Raw genomic sequence first — 19,877 nt, 5'->3', positions numbered from 1 at the left:
AGCACTGATGAAAGGGATCTGGTCTTGTTGTTCTAATTTAGATCACATGAAAGGAACATTCATTTGGAATGGACAGATTTCTCACTTCAGGATTGTATGCCTACGCTAATTTTGTGTAGAGCCATGCAACATTATTCTCTAAAGGGAAGATAATTCACACACTTTGCTTTTGGTTTTAATGAATTCTTGACTACTGGCATTTTGCCAAACTACATAAGTGTGGTATCTCTAAACAAACATTATCCAGATATATAGTATGCTGTAGTAGTATTTCCGGTTAATTAGACCTCATTTAAAAAGTCACTGAAACAGCAACTTTAGAACAAAGGGTTTGAGCTTAAATGCACAGCTGTAAGGCATCTTATTAGGCCTGGAGGGGTTGAGGAAGCTTCTTACTAATTTTGTACAGGAAACAATAAAAGTAGTGACTTTAATTAAGCACTGCTGCCATGTTTTTCTGTTGTGCAAAATCCCAAAATGGCAGACTACTTTTCAGGGCTTGATCCTTTAGGTAGTCAGCTTTATCATGAGATCTAAACAATGTTTCAGTAGCATGTCAACAAAGACAAACTGGATTCATGCCAAACTCATCAGTCCACATGATCTTCTTCTAGCACCACCTTGCATTCTTGGCCTGTTCTGAAGCTGACGGGTAGCAATAATCATGAAAGATGGGAATTCCCCCCTCAAAAGTGCCTCCTAGTGAGTGGCCGCAGACATAGAATCTTGCCACTGTAAAGTACACCCACATTACCACACATTAGAATGAGTCACACAATCAGGTCCCTGGTTAGACCCCACATACTCCAGTTTGCTTTTCCTGGCAAACCGTCCCGTCTGACATGGGTTAAAGCCTCAAGACAGGCTGCACATAGTGTAAATATGAGCAGCGGGGTGTGAAAATGAGGGTTGGGAATGCACGCGACGGCTCCGGGTGGAATATGTCTGTCTGGGTCCTTCTAAAGGGGTCTCCACCGGAGACGTTGACATACTATGCAGTACGTATTTGGAAATGGAGGAGGGTGTAGAATGTAGCATCCAGCAGGGAGAGGACCGCGGCATGCGCTCTCCAGGTTTGCATGTTTGTGTATTAATGCCGCTCGTCGAGTAGGAACACAAATGGTGACGGACAACTGCGAAGGGCTTTTTCAAGTACTTTGACAGGCCCGAGGTCAGCTTGCCGCGTTGGCTTGTTTGATATGGATGCAAGCAGATGTTTAAGTGCTGAAAATTGTTGCTTTGCCCTGGTCGAGATTATACTTGGCAAATTTTTATATCTATTGCTATTCATCATGTAACTGTACATCAGCAAGCACTACCTGATATATATTAAAAGAAAATCTCATTATCACTACATGGATCATTTCATCCTGCAGTTATTATCCTGGCAAGAGACATTAGTTATGTTCAACTTTTATTTAATGAGGAAAAAAATCATTTCCATTAAAATGCCTCCTGTTCAAGACTGGCTGGATGATAGCTTCCCAACTACATAACGGAGCTGAGCAATTAGTTTCTTATTGTATACCATAACTTCCAATTTCCCACAACCATAGAAACTCAGACATGTTGCATCATTCTTCTGTCTGGCTTTATCACGGATATGTGATATTTTATTATAATCATTAAAACACATTGGAAAATTCTGCTAACATTATACAGTATAGTTGGGTGCCTACTATATTACATTAATATTGTCCGGGCATGGGTTTTGATTGCTTTTTGTTTGTTTCTATCAGAAAAGATGTTGCTAAGTGAAACTGGCTTTGAAGCTCAATTTTCTTGGGGATTGTTTTGTAATCAATCATAATCGGTTTGGGACGTTGTCAATGGTGACTTTTATAGATTTTTAATGATTAATATTTACGATTGTTTGACATAGTCACCAGCTGTGGAGTGTGTGGAACGATCTTTGCTTATTTATAAATCCTCGTGTGTGTGAGTGTTCAATCCAGAGTTCATCTCAACCTTTTGATCCATTTTCTTCTCTTCTATATTTTCAAGAAAGATGTTCAAAATCATCCTTGCTTGCGACATACACCAGATAAAGTATTACTCTCTCAGAAATTCTGAGTAAGAATACTGTCACTATGCAGTTGAATCCTGCTGACTCAGACTCAAAATTTCTTCTTCTTTCCATGTTGTTCGATGGCATCTTCCGAACATCTTGAATCGAGGTTAATGACCTGGAGAACTCAATGTTTCACAGCCTCCAGGCGCCAAGCCGTCTGCTGTCACGGTGCCGCCACAATTATAAACTCCCAATTCCAGGTGAGAGGCTTCCAAAGCGGACCAGGTGGCCCTGGTTAACCCAAACACAGCCTCCCACCGCTGCACAGAATCCATAAAAAAAAGATGGAGGGATTGCTTCACTGGTGTAAAGTGGCCATAAAGTTGATGAAGGGGAAAAGAGGAATAAGTGATCGATAACGATGTTTCAGCAGGTCCAAACCAATTTTAACTTAGTGTTTAGCATTCTTTGAAATACTTGTACTTACAGACCATAAAGAGTGTGTGTGCATTTAGGATATGTAGGTGTATATATACATTTGACAATGTATACATAGTCGTTATATTCATATTTATAATATGTGCAACCTTTTTAAAGGCTAAGTGTGTTTACAGAATGTAGACTTTAAAAGTGCTTTAAATGACAGTTTGAGTCCCTGTGTGTGTGTGCCTATTTGGACATTTAGACTTGACGATCAAAGCTTCCTCTTTCAGTGGGAGACAAGATTAGAAGCTGTTGAAAAAAATATATAACGAGCTGTCTCGAGCCCCCGAGTGAGGCCGGTGTCTTACGTACTGAATCCTGTGTGCAGACGGTGGCGCCACACGTGGTTGTGGTACCTTTAATTTGCAAAAGCCCCATAAACAGAACCCTCCCCCCATTAATCTCCACTAGCTTCAGCAACTTCTTGTGCCTTACTTTTGTTAATATCCTGCTCTGCTGTTTGGTCCCAATTAAGGAACCGACCTCTCATTTAAAGTTGGTGAAAAAACAAGGCCCCCCCAATCTTAATTTGGCCAAAAATACTTATCCACATACTTTATTTGCAAACATCCAGAGCCATTTATAGTTGCTCCACCAAACCAGGGAGTACTTTTCTTTTCACGGGGAACTTTAATGGATACATTTTCTTTAAATGAGCTCCTCGTCAGCTTTTTAATGGTAATTGCTTAAAAGAGAACAATCATTAAACATCATGGCAAAAAAAAACAATGTCCATGTGTTTGCATGGAGAGAATTCTTTCAGTCAGGTGGTTGCTTAAATGTAAAAAATGGCTATCCTTGCAAATCATACATGCTGACATAGCCTCCCACCTCAATTTGTGAGTTGTTCCCAAAGTCCTCCGCTGAAATCAGGCCAGGAAAGCGCCCAGCGTCTTCCTCATCCTGCATTGGCTCTTCTTCCTCACGATCATGTTCCTGACTAGCCCTGTTACTGTCCATGTTCCTTGGGCTGTTGGGAAGCCATCTCCTCCATCGGTGTGCATGTGTCTTTAAGTCCACGGCCACATCCTCATCCACAACTTGCCTATGGTCCATGTAAGAGTAAGGGACCCCTGAGAAGGAAGCAAGAAATTTTATGGTTAATTGAAAAACCCTTGTTAAGAGTAATTGACCAAACCACATATCTTAAACCAAAGAAAATGGACGTTAATGCTGAACAGAGGCTCATAAACCCAGATTATATTGATTGCTGTTCATTTATTTCAATTTGCCTACACTGGCTACACGGAAAGCTAAATGTTAAGAAAAGCACAATCCGTGTTGCTAACAATATAGGGATTTTTTTCCAACCCCCTCGAGTGACAGCTTTTCAAAAAAGCAATTTCTATTCAGACATGAGCGGAATCATTTTTTTCATTGTTTTCCGTACAACAAAAAAAGGAGCCCTGCGGAAGGATAGTCAATCGTGCCAGAAATGTTGGAATCTTTTGCCTTATGTGTCGAAAACATTTGCCAAGTGTGCTAAACACTACACGAAAAAGGAAATGTTTCCACTTATTCCACTTTCACATCCACACGACTGTAAAATTCTATTAGTGTTTTTAATTGGGAAAAAAGCATAAGTAGGGAGGTGTAGTCGGTTTAGTATGTTTGTATTATAGGCAATGTTCCCCATATGTATTAATCTATGTATATAATTTATTGCAAACCCCCAATTTATGCCTTATTGCTCACCAGAGGTCAGTTTGAGAAGTTGTGAGTTGCGTGTTGAAACTAATGATAGAAATGGAACATAGTGAAACCAAACAGCTGGTGGAGATGATGCTTATAGCGAAAAGACTGAGAACATATGAATGAGAGACATGGATGATTAATGTACAAACTCCATTTAGGACCACAGAGAAATCCATGTTATTTGGCAGATTCGGCAGATCTGACAAAACGATCACGACAAGACTATAAAATGAAAGGTCAGTTGCACTGTCATTAAGTCAAATTTTCTTTCCCATATCCTAAAGTGATAAAGCCCACAATGGAAGTGAGCCCAGATACTTTATTATACTCTACATATGCATTACAACAGTCATATGTCTCCATGCATGTCGCATACCGCAAAGTGCTGTTCTGTTAAACGCATTTTAAAGTGATCATTCATTGAAAGTACCTTCCTCAGTCGTGTCCTAAAATTGCCTCGGTGAAGAAAATATAGTTCAGAATGTAAATATTCATCAAATCATGATGCCAAAACATGTTACTCCATCCTAAAAAAATGACTTCAATAAAAAAATTACTGTAAATATTAAACACTAGTACCAGACCTGAATTTAAATTAATCAACACCAATGACTAGCCTTGGTTGCATTTTGTAGCTGGCCCATGAATAAATCATGGATACATTCAAGCAAAAATGAAGTAGTAAACTACAAAAAGGTGAAAGTTCACTTAATATCCGTTTGTTACATCCTCATTTTTTTATGAATTTAACATGACTATACAAAAGGAAGGAATAAAGGCCTGTTTTAAAGCATTATTCGGCTTTCCTCAGGCCATGATGGAAAGCTGGCAAACAGCAGGTCATGAAAAGCTTCTTTCTACTGTAGCGGCTTTGAATAAATGACAGCATTTTTCCCAGCAAGTCACGCAGAGGGGTCACCCATGAGTCAGATTTGACAAAAAAAGGAGAACCTGTGTTTCTTTTTGATTTACTTGCGCAGTCTGTGGCATTTGTCATTCTTGTAAGACCACCAAGAAACAGTTTAAAATAGCCCTAAGGCGCCATCTCAGTGTCCGATTGTTCCTCAGCTTGAGCGTGAAAGCAAATCTTTCCCCTTCTTTCAGGGCCTCCAAATTTCTGTCAACGCGTCTGATTCACAAAACACAGCAGCCCACTGTCATTTCGTTGTACCTTAAACGTTCAAGGACATTTAGCAGGTCATAAACCTGCATAGTAGATGTCTCGCCTCAGTCCCTTTTTTTCTCCCCTCATTTGTTTCCCACCTGACTCACCATCGCTGATGGAAACCTGACACAAAAGAAATAAGAAAGCTACGTTTTGCTGCTAGGCATCCAAAAAGAATAGAGCTTTTCCCAGCAGGAAAATACAAATGAGGCTGATGTAAGTGTTGCAGTTCTTTCTTTTGCTCTTTTGTGCTCTAGTTTAAACTGAAAAATTCCAACGCTTTATGAAATAAAATTCAGTTCTTCCATTTTCTGGTGTAAATTAAGTACTGTGGCATCTATCGTTACACTTGTTGTGCCCTATTCAAAGAAATCAGTGTGCGTTTAAGTTCAAATATGAGGTGAGAAGAGGGTTTTTATAAAATTCCATTGCTTGATTTTGTAACACATTCACAGGCATAAAAGCCTACCCTATCTGAAGGCAAGTCCATAAAGGGAAAGTTAAGGAATAGGTGAGGAGTGAAGTGACACCGGCACAAACCTCAAAATGTCTGCAGCAGGATTAAAAAAATAACAAAACAAAACACTTGTTTTTAGTTTAGAACAGCACCTAAAAATAAAGCACAAGACAAATTTTAAAATGTACAGGAAAATTAAACAAACAGGTCGACAGCACCCTGAAAACCTAATTCACAGCAATTAAAAAAATGTAGTAGTCATTCACATTAATCCTTTAATTGGTTCCGATTATCGGCACGTGCTCAGTTCGCTTCACACGCTGAACATAGGCACTTTAAATTCATGGTGGTCTCTACACTAGCGTTTCTATTTTCACGGGCGATTAGTCACGTTTTGTCCCAGTCAAAACACTCCGCCATACACCTCCTTGAGGCTTTAGATTGGAGCAGCAGATACAGGTTGCTGCTATTTCCTTGAGAAGAATACACTTGCGATGGATATCATAGACTACATATTTCATATTATGCAACATTCATCTTCAGTCTGGAGGTGGTCACTGCTGCATAATTTAAGGTATTCTTAACTCCTTGATATTATTTGACCAGTATTTCAGCCAGCTTCCTAAGCAGGATTGGCAAACCATATACCCCATTTGATTAAATCCAACATATGGTGCAATTTTCTCATAAAACAGTCATCTACAGATATATCACTTCAACATACTTCCTTGCCAAGTATTACTATTTTCTTACAGATTAGAGAAACCGAAAAACACGAGCAAAAATAGGTGAGTAGAAGATAGATGTGAGCGAGAATGTGCAGATAGCCGTTTTTACCTTAGGTCGTAATCAGTAAAAAAAATGATCTGCGTTCCTGCTTGACAGTTTTATCCCAGCTGTGAAGTTTTTAATAATTCACAAAGGATTTCTTTGTCATCTGCATGATTTATAGCAATGTCAAGCAGTTCACTGAAACAAGCCAATATGCTAGATAGAAACTAAAGCAGGCACATGGGCTGGAGGGGCAGCCCACTGTCACCACTGCGGCTTTTTCCCATGTAATTGGTGGTTAGCTACTTGGTCAGTGCAGGAAAATGATCATGTTCAGGGAAAGACACCAAGCAAATGGTCAAAAGAGGAAGTGTTCATGGCCTGCATCACAGCCTTTTAGGAATTTAGGATTCCAGTCAGGCACATTGTCTTTCTCCAATGTCAGAAGATTGAGCGATTGACTGCAGAACCATGAAGCGCTACTGTTGGCTGAGCTCCATTTTTCTACTCTGAGCCTTACAATTTGGCTTTAATGTACCGAAGCAATGCATTAATTGGACACTGCGCTTTCTCTATAAGTATTATTCTTTGTGCTACCCACAAACTGAGGGAGATATGACTCTTTTCTTGAAGGTCATGGGCTAACTGAGCTCGAAAATTAGGACAGGACAGCGACGGCTATTGCTCAGTCAGACTTAAATCATACCGTGAAATGCACACACCCACACAGTCACACATTTATGCACTCACTGTTCCCACAGTCTACTTAGAGCTATTGCTTAACCGAGTTGAAAACGACCTCGGACGCTTAACTATAAAATAGAACTGATTGATTCTCATGAGAATGAAGCCATACATAGAAAAAAAATAGTGACAGGTTGCTGACAAATTTTACCATGTTCTCCAAAACAAAAACTCTCCATCTTGTCTTTTTCTCGTATTCAATTGTGGCATAGTACATTCCCATAGTATGACTACATTCTGTCCCCTGCCTGACACTTTGGTGCGTTTCACTGATCAGCTTTTTTTCACATTTACATCCCTCTAATTGGAATCGATTCGAGCAGTGTCACGGAGACCGTCAGCATGCAAACATAGCCTTTACTTGTTCTGTTCTGCAGTTGGGGATTGATTGACCAGCCAGTATATTAACACTGTGCTTTTTGGCACTTCTGCTTCTCAACCGAAGGGGATACGAGCCTTGGGGTGGGGGCCCGAGGCTTATCCATCAGCAGTGTGCAGCCTCTTAGCTCTCCAGCTTGCCAAATGTGTCCACACTCCAGTTTGTAGTTAAGTCGAGTGGAACGCTCTCAGACAGTTCCAGCTACTTTCCCAGAGGTCATTGCGTTTCCCCTATTGCTGCTAACCCATTATGAGTCACAACTGGGGTACAAACACTGTGGGAGGGTCTTTCACCAGGGAGGACTGGAGATGCATTCAAATGCCAGGTGGAAATGAGGCTTCGGAGTAGACGGTCTCAGTCGATATGAATCCAAGCCAACTACCAGGTGTGCTGTGTGTCATCAGCTCCTCACCAGGTGTGCTTTTCTTTCTGGGAAACCATTATGAACTTGCACAAAACTCCCAGCTCTTGTAATGATATTCCTCGTGGCTCACTTTGTAAATGTTGTTTTTCTTTTTATGCCCCTCTAGTACCTCGCAATTTGCAGAGTATAACCTTCACTCCACTGACGCAAACAGTAGGAGTGCAGTTTTTACCCCCCAAGGGAGGCACAATCTGCACTAATGCACCCCATTAGTTATTTTGAGAGTACTAGACTTGAACCCTATAAAAGACTCCCACGCAGGTTCATGGGTTCAAGTTCTGACAACAATGATAACCTAGACATGATGTATGACTATTATAAGAACCATTTCCTTGGTGGGGGGTAGGGGCTCAGTCAGTAGGGACCTAAGTTGAGTCATTTGATGCCAACTTTGGACTGAAGTCAAAGTCCAGGGCTAATTGAAGTGTCAACCATGCAGAACAATACGGACACCCTCGAGAGACACTGTAGTAACTCGAAGTTGTTCTCAGTTGGTTATTCCTCCAGAACTGTGAGGTACTAGACTTGCAACCACCAGAACATCACACAGATAGCAATTATGTTGAGTGACGTAATGATGAGGACACTGCGCTGCCTTATGAGCCTCATCGTGGGCACGCTGAGTCTTCAATGAAAAGTGACAGCTGAGGAGCTCTTTGACAAACAACCTAAGAGACACCACACTGGAATGCAAATGAGCTTGTTCTCAAAAAACACGTTTTTGTTCATCCCCTTCATACTCAAACATTCAGTGCTGATGAGTGTAAGCCGGTCGGTCCCTCAGCCGGTGACGATGAAGGAGGGGAAGAGAAGCAAGCTTTGTTGGCATTGCCGTACACAGATAGATGCCGCTTGGCAGTTTCAGGCTGTACTTACAAACCATCCAGATTTTCCCAGGGGGGAGGGCGACGGAAGGCTGAAAACTAAGGCTTCCTTTGCATTGGCTCTGAATCAAAAAAGCCCCCTTAATCAGCCTGTTAGTGATTCATACTCCTGTGTACTTGGTTTAGACTAAAGAATCAAAGAAATATACATTGATATTGTTACTTTAGTAAATAATACTTCATCTGAAGTCCCTTATGCTTCCTTATCAACTGTGGCTTTAAGCATCCAGTTGTTGGGACAATGTGTTATGTTGTTCCCAATGTCTCTGCCATGATTCCAGGCAGGATGCCATCAGCACCCATCGGCCCCCTCAAGTTGTCTCCAAGCCCCCATTGATTAAACTGATGGACTCTTGAGACAAAAGACAGCATGAGAAAGGAAAGATGAGGCAGAATTCAGACCGTCACATATTTTTTGAGGAAAATACAACAATAAAAAGCACTATAAAAGAAGACGATAAATGGTATTTTCCCTGAAGCCATTGTTGTAATAGCTTCTCAATTGAAGAAAATACAAATATAGTATAAATGCCAATTTTAAGCAACAACAAAGTAAATAAATCCACAATAAAAAGCAGTAATTCTCACACAAGTATACCCTTGCATTTTGTCTAAGTGCCATGACCTACCAAAAACAGGTTTGAGGTCAGAAAGCATACAAAGCTGTCGATTGCTGTCTGGCAGTCAACAAGACTGGTCATGCTGATGTTTTGTTTTGAAGGTCTGGGAAGTCATCTCACAAAGATGATATGATATGGGAGTTACTATCAGATAAATCTTTAACACTCACCCTTTCACACTGGCAAATCATACCAAGTATTAATGCAGTTCTTTTGAATCAGTTGTGAAAGTGACTAAGGCGTGGATAAGGAATAATAGTTTTTCTATTTATTCTAGTGAGAGAATCATCATCACCCATACCATCATGTGGCTTATAATAAAATAAACAAGTATCACACCCTTGCAATACGAGACACGTCATCGTTAGATTTGCAGAGACTTGTCCCCGCTGCCCAAAGTGAGCAACACAGAGGAAACCCCCCAAAAATAACACCTCTGGCTCTTTTGGCGGCACTTGTGAAGACACTTGAGTCGCACGTTCCTCTGTCGTTCCCTCTAATCAAACTCTCCCCCCGCCATATTTATGACGCCGTCTGTCGCTGCTCCATGTTTAATCCTGCTTCAACACGTCGGGCTACTTGCTTTTTGTCAGCGAACTAGATAACTGTGATCAGCACACTCGCCCTGCTGCATTTTTTGCTAAAATCATTTCATTTTGAGTGACAAGCGTACATCGGTTATCATAAATCAAGGCTGATAAACGGTGAATGCTGGATTCAATATAAAATACAGACACACACACTCAGATGCCAGACTGTTGAGTGTTGTTACACTCTGTCCTTCTTGGGTAATTGGCCGACACACTTAAATGTATGCCAAATGATTCACTGTCGACACATTCAGGCAGAGTATATGGTGCGCAGAGACAACAGACGCTGTGCAAGTCAGCGGCTGACAGTTAATAAACACTGACCCATTTTGCACGGGTAAAAATGCCTTTAATTCCTTCAGCATGACAGTCTGTCAAGGAAGAAAGCTTTTTATTATTTTTGACTGAGAGTGGTAAAATCTTTTTCTCGTGGTTCCATTAGAAGAGGGATGAATGCCCAGTAAAACCCAGTAAAAGTAAAGGGATGGGCACTGATCAAAATAAATGTTACTGTTTCTAGGGGGTTGCGCTCGTACTAGTTTCGACAAACCCTCAATTTGTCTTTTTTTAAAGTAAAACACAACGCAGAAGTTCAATATAATCGCCAAATATGTGCTTACTGTTCAACCAACATAGCAGACTACACATACAATGATGTATCCGTCAACAATACATCTTCACATCTTATCTACAATGACACACCATCTGTACTATTCACTACGACAATAAATGGCCAAGGTGGTGATACAATATGGGCTCAGGGAAAAATAAATTTGGACTAACAAAAGTCCAAAGTCCCATCAGGACATGAAGATGTGAAAGGATAAAAGACGTGGAATTGACTAGAAGCGGCTGGCACATGATTACATTTTTACTGTGCCCTGCAAGCAGATTTTGTGAGATAATTTTTACGCAGCTTGACAATTAACTATGACCTTTAAAAGCTCCCATCCCATAGTAAATGTGCTGGTGTGTGATATTATTCTAAAATTGAATGGCAATAATTCATGTGTAATCGTTAGTTAGGTAAAAAACGACCAAGAACAAGTCATGATTTCTGCTTTTACAATTTCATTGAATCTAGGCCAAGTGAATTGAAGTCCGCAGATAGTACGTTTTTTGTTCAAATCAGTTAATAATTAGAATGTGTGCCCCCTTCCTCCATCTCATTTTCCAATAAATGGCCACAATCCTGCTGGTAAAGTGTTGCTGTCAAACACCAGCTGTTCACCTGGCAATTTTCTCTCCACCATTCCCTTTTGTCCATCGTCAGTTTGACAAGACTGGACTTGTTTATGTCTTCAAGACAGATGTGCATTTCCACCTGTTATTCTCATCTCTCCTTCTTCTGATTCTGTTCTTTCGTAGAAATTACACAGTGGACAGGCACTAGCCAGTTTCCAACTAGTCTTTCATTTTCTACAAGCTCAAACAGTTGATCAAATAAGCCGTCAAAGTTAATCAATGGTCACCTCGTTCAATGGAAACAAGAAGGTTTTGTAAGCTTTAAATCTTATTGTAATTGTATCATGACAACAAAGCCATCCAATCAGATACACCAGGACACCATTAGGTCTTACAGTGAAGAAATACTCCTATGTGCCTTGGTGACTGGCTCCATCACTCAATTATAGCCAATCCAATCTGTACCAAAGAGGTCAGATAAGGTTGTGAGGCCCTTATATTGCCTGCCTATCAAAGGTGGCTGCCGCCTCATTGCGAGTGCTACCTGTCATGTCCGAACAACAATTCTGTCACTGCAAATCTGCTAGGGGCTGTTTATATCTTCACCCGAATCACGGTAGCTGTCAGGCATGGCTGATGATTTAGCTGGCTATACAACAGCCTGTCACACCTTGGGGTTTTCAGCATACTCTTGCAGAGCTTTGGCCACCTGTGAAAGACAACTGCAGTTTTATCTGGCCTCAAACCTTTAACACCTTTTTAATTTGTCATTGCACTCAGGAGCCTAAATGGCTAAAACATGAGGAGAAGCTGTCATGAGCCCATTCATTTGTTCAGTTGTCTCCATTGAAACCCCCTTATTGGCCCAGGCTTTTTTGTTTGCAAACTGGCCGCGCTGTTTGCCCGAGGCTTCCTGGCGAGTGCTGCCTTTGGCTGCCTGCCGACACTGCCCGCTCCAATGTGTTTATCGCCCTGGACATGCAGGAAACGGCACGGGGAGGTCAGTTCTAGTTCTTTAGTTAATATTTGCGCCCAGTGTTTAAGGGGAGCTCTAATCACGTACGATTTAACTTTAAATGACGGATAATTACAGACTGAAAAAGTGATAGAGATGAAGAAATTAGATTGCTAAAGCTCAACAGAAGTCAGTTTATTGCATCACAGATGTCAAATTAGATCCTGGTGGGTGTTTAATTTATGTTTGGATTCACCACAGTTGGCGGGGTGCGGGTTGCAAATGCGATGGTGCAGAAGGCCAAAGGCCGTTTGGGTGAATGGTGAGCTGGCAAGACTTTTAATCGATAACTCCACAGGCCTGCTTTCGATCATTTGGACAGTGAAATTAAACCCCTCTTTCATCGTCGATAAAATGATCCTGGAAAAATATTCCATACACAGTTGTTAATTAAAAAATAAGACCTCTACCATTTGTTGGCAGTCACCTCATAGTCTTATTTAATGAGCTTTGTACCATGGTGTGGATCAGATACCAATTTAATGAGAGGAAGTGGTTATAGAAAATGGATAGATGGACAATTACACACATTTTTTTTTTTGCTGTCAAAAAAGAGCTTTGGAGATTGAGTGGAAAGGAAAGGCCTTTAAATGTGTGTTAATTAGTACGTCATTATGCTTTCAGGAACTGACAAACGGGCTCTACAAATAAGCAATTCCATTGTCTACAAAGGTTGTTTATTACATTGTTCAGATGGTGCACTGTAAATCATGTTAAAACCCTAAACAAGGAGGGGAAATTATTATTCGATGCCTCTAAAATGAGGGTTAGCATGTTCTTATGGATTTATTTGTCCGTAGCAAAAATGAAAAAACGTCGAGCTCGGAACTGAACAAGATATAATAATACTTGAGTCATATTAAAATGCTTTTACAAGTGCCAAAGGCAAATTTATAGCATTTGGGTAAAAGTCTCAGGAGAAAGTATTATGGGGGACATTACTGAGGTTCTTCAACATTGAGGATAACATGATAGCCAGGCTTGAACACACTTTATTGTGTAAATGCATCCATACCTGCTGAACTGAAGTCCTGCAGATAAGATTTGTCGACAGCCAGGTATAAATGACTTATGGGATTAACACCCAGTCAATGCTAATCACTCAAGGGTGAACACAAAACAGGGTGACCAATCCAGGCTGTCTTGTAACACCCAAGACTTGATTTTAAGACCAACATTCTTGGCATTGTCTTGTTCTCGACTCCCAATAGTGTTGGAATCTGCGAATTTCAGTCTCGGCCTTAGCCTCGTATTATATTAGTTTATATTAGGCAATGTGTTTTATGCAGTTTACCAAAGTTTTGTTGGGTATGGCTACACCACCCTAAATAAAAATTAATAAATAGAACTGGTGAAACTCCAAAACGGTCTTAAAATGACACATTAAGGTGAGTCACTAGAGAGTTGAAGGTCATTTGTACTGATGCTGCATTAAATGTTAATGTTGCACAAACCTCTTATTCAGAGGGAAAAAACAGCAGTTGCTGAAGATGCCACATCCATCCAAGCCCATCCTTGCCAAATTACAGTTTCACCATGCCAGACCGCAGAAGTGATCTATGGCATTCATTAAAATGATGTGAGCCTCCTGAATCACTAGCACCCCACCCTGGCCTCCAATGATATCAACCAGCGGAAAAATAAACAGCCATAAATATGGGACAACACACCCTGCGCGTGTGTGCTCAAGTTATGAGTCCAATCTTCTCTTACCTGAGCAGAAAAGACAAACAGTAAAACGGAACCAGACGTCTCAGGTGGACAGCAGCCCAGAACAATAGCTCAAACATACTGGACGTCTAAAATTTAGAAACCCCAAGTTATGGGCAACAAAAGGAGAATGAGTTGTTCTTTGGCTCTAACCATCTGTAACACACCTGGGCTTGTGTTGTCAAGATTTCTTGATTCACGGACAGGATGAAAGCAATCTGCCAAAGGTTTGCTATTTACAGCTGCATCTCACATTTAGACACATTGGTCAAACTTGTGCAAGGTTCTACACCAAAATATATCCAAACTTCCGCAGGCCTTTGGGATTAGTCGTTTATCCTCCCCTCCCTTGCCGTCCTTCATCCACAAGGGTCAAGTGATGAATGAGGCCAAGCTTTGCAGATGTTCAATCTTCATTACTCACTCACAGATTGGAGTCACACAACAATGTTGGCTTTCTCTTATAAAATAAAAATGATAGATGACGATGTCCGCAACTTAATTCCATGGAGGAGAAACAGGACCCATGAATCTGAACAGTTTTTTTTTCTGTCATACTAGGAGACAGTGAATTATCTAGAGAAATTCTCTCATATGAAAGCAGAGAACATCTTCTGGATCAAGGATAGAATTAGTGAGGTGACGTTAAATTGAGAAATGGCCAATAATTTTGTATACCACGTACTCTTATTAGGATTGCACTCTGGTCAAGTGGTTGTGTACCAAAAATGTTGCTAAAAATTATTGATAAATAGACAAGGATGAAGCTGCAGTTCCCTGAGAAAACTCGCGCACGCATGGACACGATCAAAAACATTGTGAAGAATTCCATTTGGAAAATCCCATCCATGCACATTCCGGCTCAAAGCATCTCCAAAGTGGAAATAATCCTGCTGGTCCAAACTCAGCCTGAAGAAGCTGCTCGATGGAGGGGAACTAAGTGCTACGTGCCTTGTTGCCATGAAACGGAGGCATGCTGAAAGAAGATAACGCACCCCGCCGGATAGCCGAGACCCCCCCTCTTTCTGCCCGACCCAGACTTCATATCCTTAACCCGGCAGGAGGGGGCCGCTTGGGTTCGTCCACAAAGCAAGTTGTTGGCTGCGAGGTTTACGGCATGCCGCTACATGCCTGCGCCGCAAGTTCGTGTGAAAGTTCACCGTTGAAATACGACTGCTTTCACTACTGAGTGAAACCAGGGATAATTCGACATAAGAGCATCACCTCTGTCAGATTGGCCAGGTCCTTTGGGGTTTTTTATATTTAATTAGTCCGGATTTAAGATAAACCTATTAAGGAGATTAACCCTGCCCTAGTTATCCTCTCAACACAGTTACTTTCATCATCACATTCTATTCCAAATAAGTTTCTTTGTATACTTTTTTAGCATGCTTAGGTTTCTTGTCATCTTTTGATGTCATTCTTGCCACTAATTTCTCGACTTTGTGTATTTAGTAGTTTTTATTCCAGTAATTGATTGTAGTCAAATAGTCTATATATATGTATATATATGTATATATATGTATGTATATATGCATATATGTATGTATACATATAGGTATATATATGTTTGTATACATATCGATATATATATATATATATATATATATATATATATATATATATATATATATATATATATATATATATATATGTATACATATAAGTGTATATATAGGTATATATATGTATACATATAGGTGTATATAGGTATATATGTATGTATACATATATGTATATATATATATACAATATGTATAAGCACTATTTGACATATTGCTGTCACCGAGCATAAAAAATCTATGCTTTTTTCATGAGTCATTCTACTGAAATTCAGCTCATAAGTCTCTAATCTTTACCAAGATATGTCTTTTAGAACTACAACAATATGCCTACATACCTGTAAACAATTATATTTGACATTTGGGTTGTGTGGGGTAATTTTAAACATTTTGAGAGGTCGTTCCAAAGAAAGTAGAGGCCCAGAAACCCCTTTTCCCTTCACAATTTGACATTTAATCAGCAGGTACTTCAGTTTGGAAGTAGTGTTCCTTCAGAATTTGACTAGGATTCATCTCCAGCCAACGAATCTATCCTCTGCTGCAGCAAGCTTGACTGCGGCGGGCAAGGCGGCTGCTTTCCAATCATTTGTGGGGGAGAAAAAAGATGTTTATCAGTGGCGGAAATTGCTTGTCATCTCTTACTGAACTATTATTCATCACAAGTCTCCCCGCTTTTGACCTTTTTCAAGCGGGCCTTGAAAGTGGACCGTGGCGCTGAGCATGTCCCACAACCACAGGAAAATGTGGATCTGGCGGACCCACATGAAAAGACAATGATGCAAACTTAAAGAGGAGCTTAACTGTGCCGCGTTTCATTAACTAGTGGCCTCCTGGCTCTTTGTCTCGGGCACCTATTGAAGCGTAGCGGGCCACTCCTGAGCTCTAAAGCCGCCCCCGTCTGAGCTCCTTCCCACAGCGACCCGAGTGGGCGTGGAATGGAGCCTTGAGGGTCCCAGGGCGTGACTAATACGCTGGCCTGGTGCTGCTGTCGCACGCTGGTAAGGGGTGACGACCTCGCTTCTAGGTAGCACTCGGAATCCCGCCATGGAGAGCAACATAATATACGCCGCCCCCCCTCCTCTGTCCCGCATCTCACCATTCTGAAAGTACCCAACCCCCGTGATCCATTCAGGGTGGATCTTTTCAGTAGATCATTCAGGCAGGCCATAAAGAAGTACAAGTAAAATACACGACTTATACAAAGTTTGGGGGGGAATCTTTAGAATGTAGTACTGTACTTGCAGGTGAGCTTTGGAGAAAGATTCATTGGGAGTCCTGTGATTATGTTTTTTGCCATTTGTTTTAAGGATGTTTTAATATAGATTGGCTTCTCTGCAAATACAGGTTGTGTAGTGGACCAAAGCAGTATTTTGAGAGATTCTCATATCGTCAAATATCGCAGAAGTGTGTTGTTGGGACTCTTAAATGTTTTGTTTTGCTCACATAAAGAGCATCGTGTTAGGACGAGGTCGGAAACAAGATGTGGGTTACAAAGTCACGGGGCTGCTTCCATGCACGGTTCAAATCTTAGCACATTAACAGCCTTGAGCAAAAGCATTTAAAGCAAACCACATCATTATAGTGGCCACTCTTTCTCTCTCTCCCGCACACACCACCGCTGCTCGCACGCTCATTTGAACACACAGGCGCATTCCAACACCGAGAGGAACATCTTTTTTTCCACTCGGGGCGCAAATTATCTCGGAAATCAGACCCAATTTTGTGTGCCACTGCTGAAAATCACATCAGGAAAAAAGAACAAGAAGTTGACTTGCAGGATGTTGTGTAATTCCACACAGATGTTCACTAAACAGCTTCCACTAAGAACTGTTTGATGCCGTGTTTTGTTGTCATTATCTTCCTTACGACTGGCCAGCACAATATTCAAGGAAAATATATATTTTGCTACTTTATTTAAATATAATTAGGTTCATTTTTCTGAAAACTTATCAGTTACTCTCAGTTCATTTGAAAAAAAACATTTTTTCGCTTATTTATTTTAGTGAAGATCTTGCCTAGCCGTTAACAAACCTATAAATTATGAAGTTGACATGCCATCCAAGTGTTGCTAAAACCCTACCAAATTAGAATGATTAAAATTTTAGTGAGGTCAGTCAAGTCTGTAAAATCTAATGCAATATTCAAACATGCATTCCCGCCCAAAAAATCTCCAAATTCACTTTCAAAGGTCCATAGCTTCATTTTTAAACCAATACTGGAAAGCACAATTCCCTTCTCTACTTTTGGGAAAGCTATCTAAAAATATTGTCGAGTCACAGAAGTAGCAAAACTAGAGTCAAGAGTGCATTTATGTAAATCAGTCCATCTCCCCTGTCAAGGCATGTATAGACTGACGGAATTATAGAACCACACTGGCATGTAAATAGAACACACGTGCAGCCATTTCTATTGCGTCTGCTTCACAGTTCTCCCCGATCTTGCATGGGTTTTTTCCCTGGTACTCCAGTTTCCTTGCACATCCCCAAAACATGCAGCTTGAACCCTCTAAATTGCCACCCGATTGCATCTCTACCAGGGGTCTCTTGGTTTTGTGTATATTGGAGGGGGCTCGTGCACAAAACACACTGCTTTAATTTACAGGCACTGTCAGCAGCTGAACATATTCGCCAAACGGCTGTCTGGTGAAAATGCACGGGCAGCAATAAACGCTCCAGGAGGGAAGGGACTGGGGAGGGCGAGGACGAGGCTATCGTGATGTGTGCAGCACGCTGATGCTGGATTTTCTCAGAGGAATATGATGGACGTTTTGCAAATGCTTGGAGATATTATGGGAAAGTGAGGTTTCTATTAGCTGGTCTACTGAGTATCCTCATCATGTCAAAGCAAATCAAACCCTGGGACTCAAACCTGCAATTGGAATATTTCGACTGTGATGCAAATGTGTCAATCACTAGCAACCATTCAGCTCAAAAATATCATAATCATTTGAAATCACTCTTAGGAAAAGTCAGAGTGATGAACAAGCATGATTTTGGAATGTGGAAGAAATGATTCAAACCCTGAACGTCATGGATTCGAGGCGGACAGGCTCATTAAATCAGAAAGATTTGGACAATCTGGAGTTTTTGCTGAACATAGGGAATATTCAAACTCAGAACTACAAACTCAGACCAAAATCCATAATTATTCACATATTGTGATCAATTTAGCCCATACGGACAAACCCATGGTTATAAACTAATTGCTGAATGTGATCACATGATTCTCTATATATTTTATTTCCAAGTTATTTTCACATCACAAAAAGAGGTTTAATGTTCTATTATTGTTTTATTTTGGAGGGGGAATTAACATAACAGACATCTTTGCGTGGCTCTGGCAGCCTTTTAGAAAATGTCTTCTTTTTTTTTAGTCAAGTAAATGCAATAACCTAGCAGGCGTGTTGTTGTTGCTTCGTACCGTTCTGAGCTCCGGAGTCTTGCACGCACTGCACGAGCAAGACAAGTCCGAGAAGCAGGTCCAGTCTCCTTTTGCGATCCATGATCCTCAGATATCCGAGGTGGTCGTCTTCCTAGCCCCCCAGCGTCCACCGATACGGCAAAAAACAGCGCAACTCTGTGCGGTCGTCCTCCCGGAGGAAATGTAAAGAAAAAAAAATCTGCACGCGAAGGTGATTTGTTTTTGCTTTCCCACACGGTAATAATAGGCAATATAGAAGGAAAATATTGTAATGGGACGTGAAGGAAAACAAAGTTGGACACTTCGATGCGCGTCTGGTGTGCTTCGGCAAGTGTGTGAGGTCCAATGTTGCGCTCCTGGAGGAAAAGAAAGTGCGTCTGTGACGCGACTTTTCTCGTAGCCAATGGGATGGCGTCTTTTTTGGCTGGAGAAGACGGACGTTTTTACTGCAATTTGTTAATGCACCAATCATCATTAGCGAGCTAAAAATGCAAAAAACAAAACAAGAATTGTCCATTCATTCATCTTCTGAACTGCTTTTCCTCAAAAGGTTCGCATGGGGTGCTGGAGTCTATCCCAGCCAACTATGGACACCACTGGACAGCTTAGTTAGTTTTATTCCTTCATTTTATACAAGGAAAGGGCAAAACATTTTTAGTGCATTCTCAACATTGGCCAGAAGTTGTGGTCACATTTTAAGCAGGGACAAGCACTACAATGTTGACATCATGACATCATCATCTTATTTGTTTTCCTTACAGT

The 19,877-nt window shown here is 40.9% G+C and overlaps 1 protein-coding gene across 2 annotated transcripts in view; it reads right to left on the bottom strand.

Annotated features, from left to right (window-relative positions):
* plxdc2b (plexin domain containing 2b) overlaps positions 1 to 19,348 on the bottom strand; it is a 37,156-nt gene extending 17,808 nt beyond the window's left edge. Inside the window, exons 1-2 of one of the 2 annotated variants that reach the window (XM_077736138.1) lie at positions 19,116 to 19,348; positions 3,326 to 3,567 (exon numbers count right to left, since the gene is read on the bottom strand). In XM_077736138.1, coding sequence (XP_077592264.1) covers positions 3,326 to 3,567; positions 19,116 to 19,197 — 324 coding nt within the window. In that variant the 5' untranslated portion in view covers positions 19,198 to 19,348. Of the gene's footprint in view, positions 1 to 3,325; positions 3,568 to 19,086 lie in introns of both variants that reach the window. The other variant, XM_077736139.1, reaches the window with a different exon arrangement.
* Positions 19,349 to 19,877: the final 529 nt, after the last annotated feature.

This window comes from Stigmatopora nigra, chromosome 16 (assembly GCF_051989575.1).
Source record: "Stigmatopora nigra isolate UIUO_SnigA chromosome 16, RoL_Snig_1.1, whole genome shotgun sequence".
Classification (NCBI taxonomy): domain Eukaryota; kingdom Metazoa; phylum Chordata; class Actinopteri; order Syngnathiformes; family Syngnathidae; genus Stigmatopora; species Stigmatopora nigra.
The sequence above is the reverse complement of the archived record's forward strand: the minus strand, read 5'-3'. Positions and strand labels throughout refer to the sequence as shown.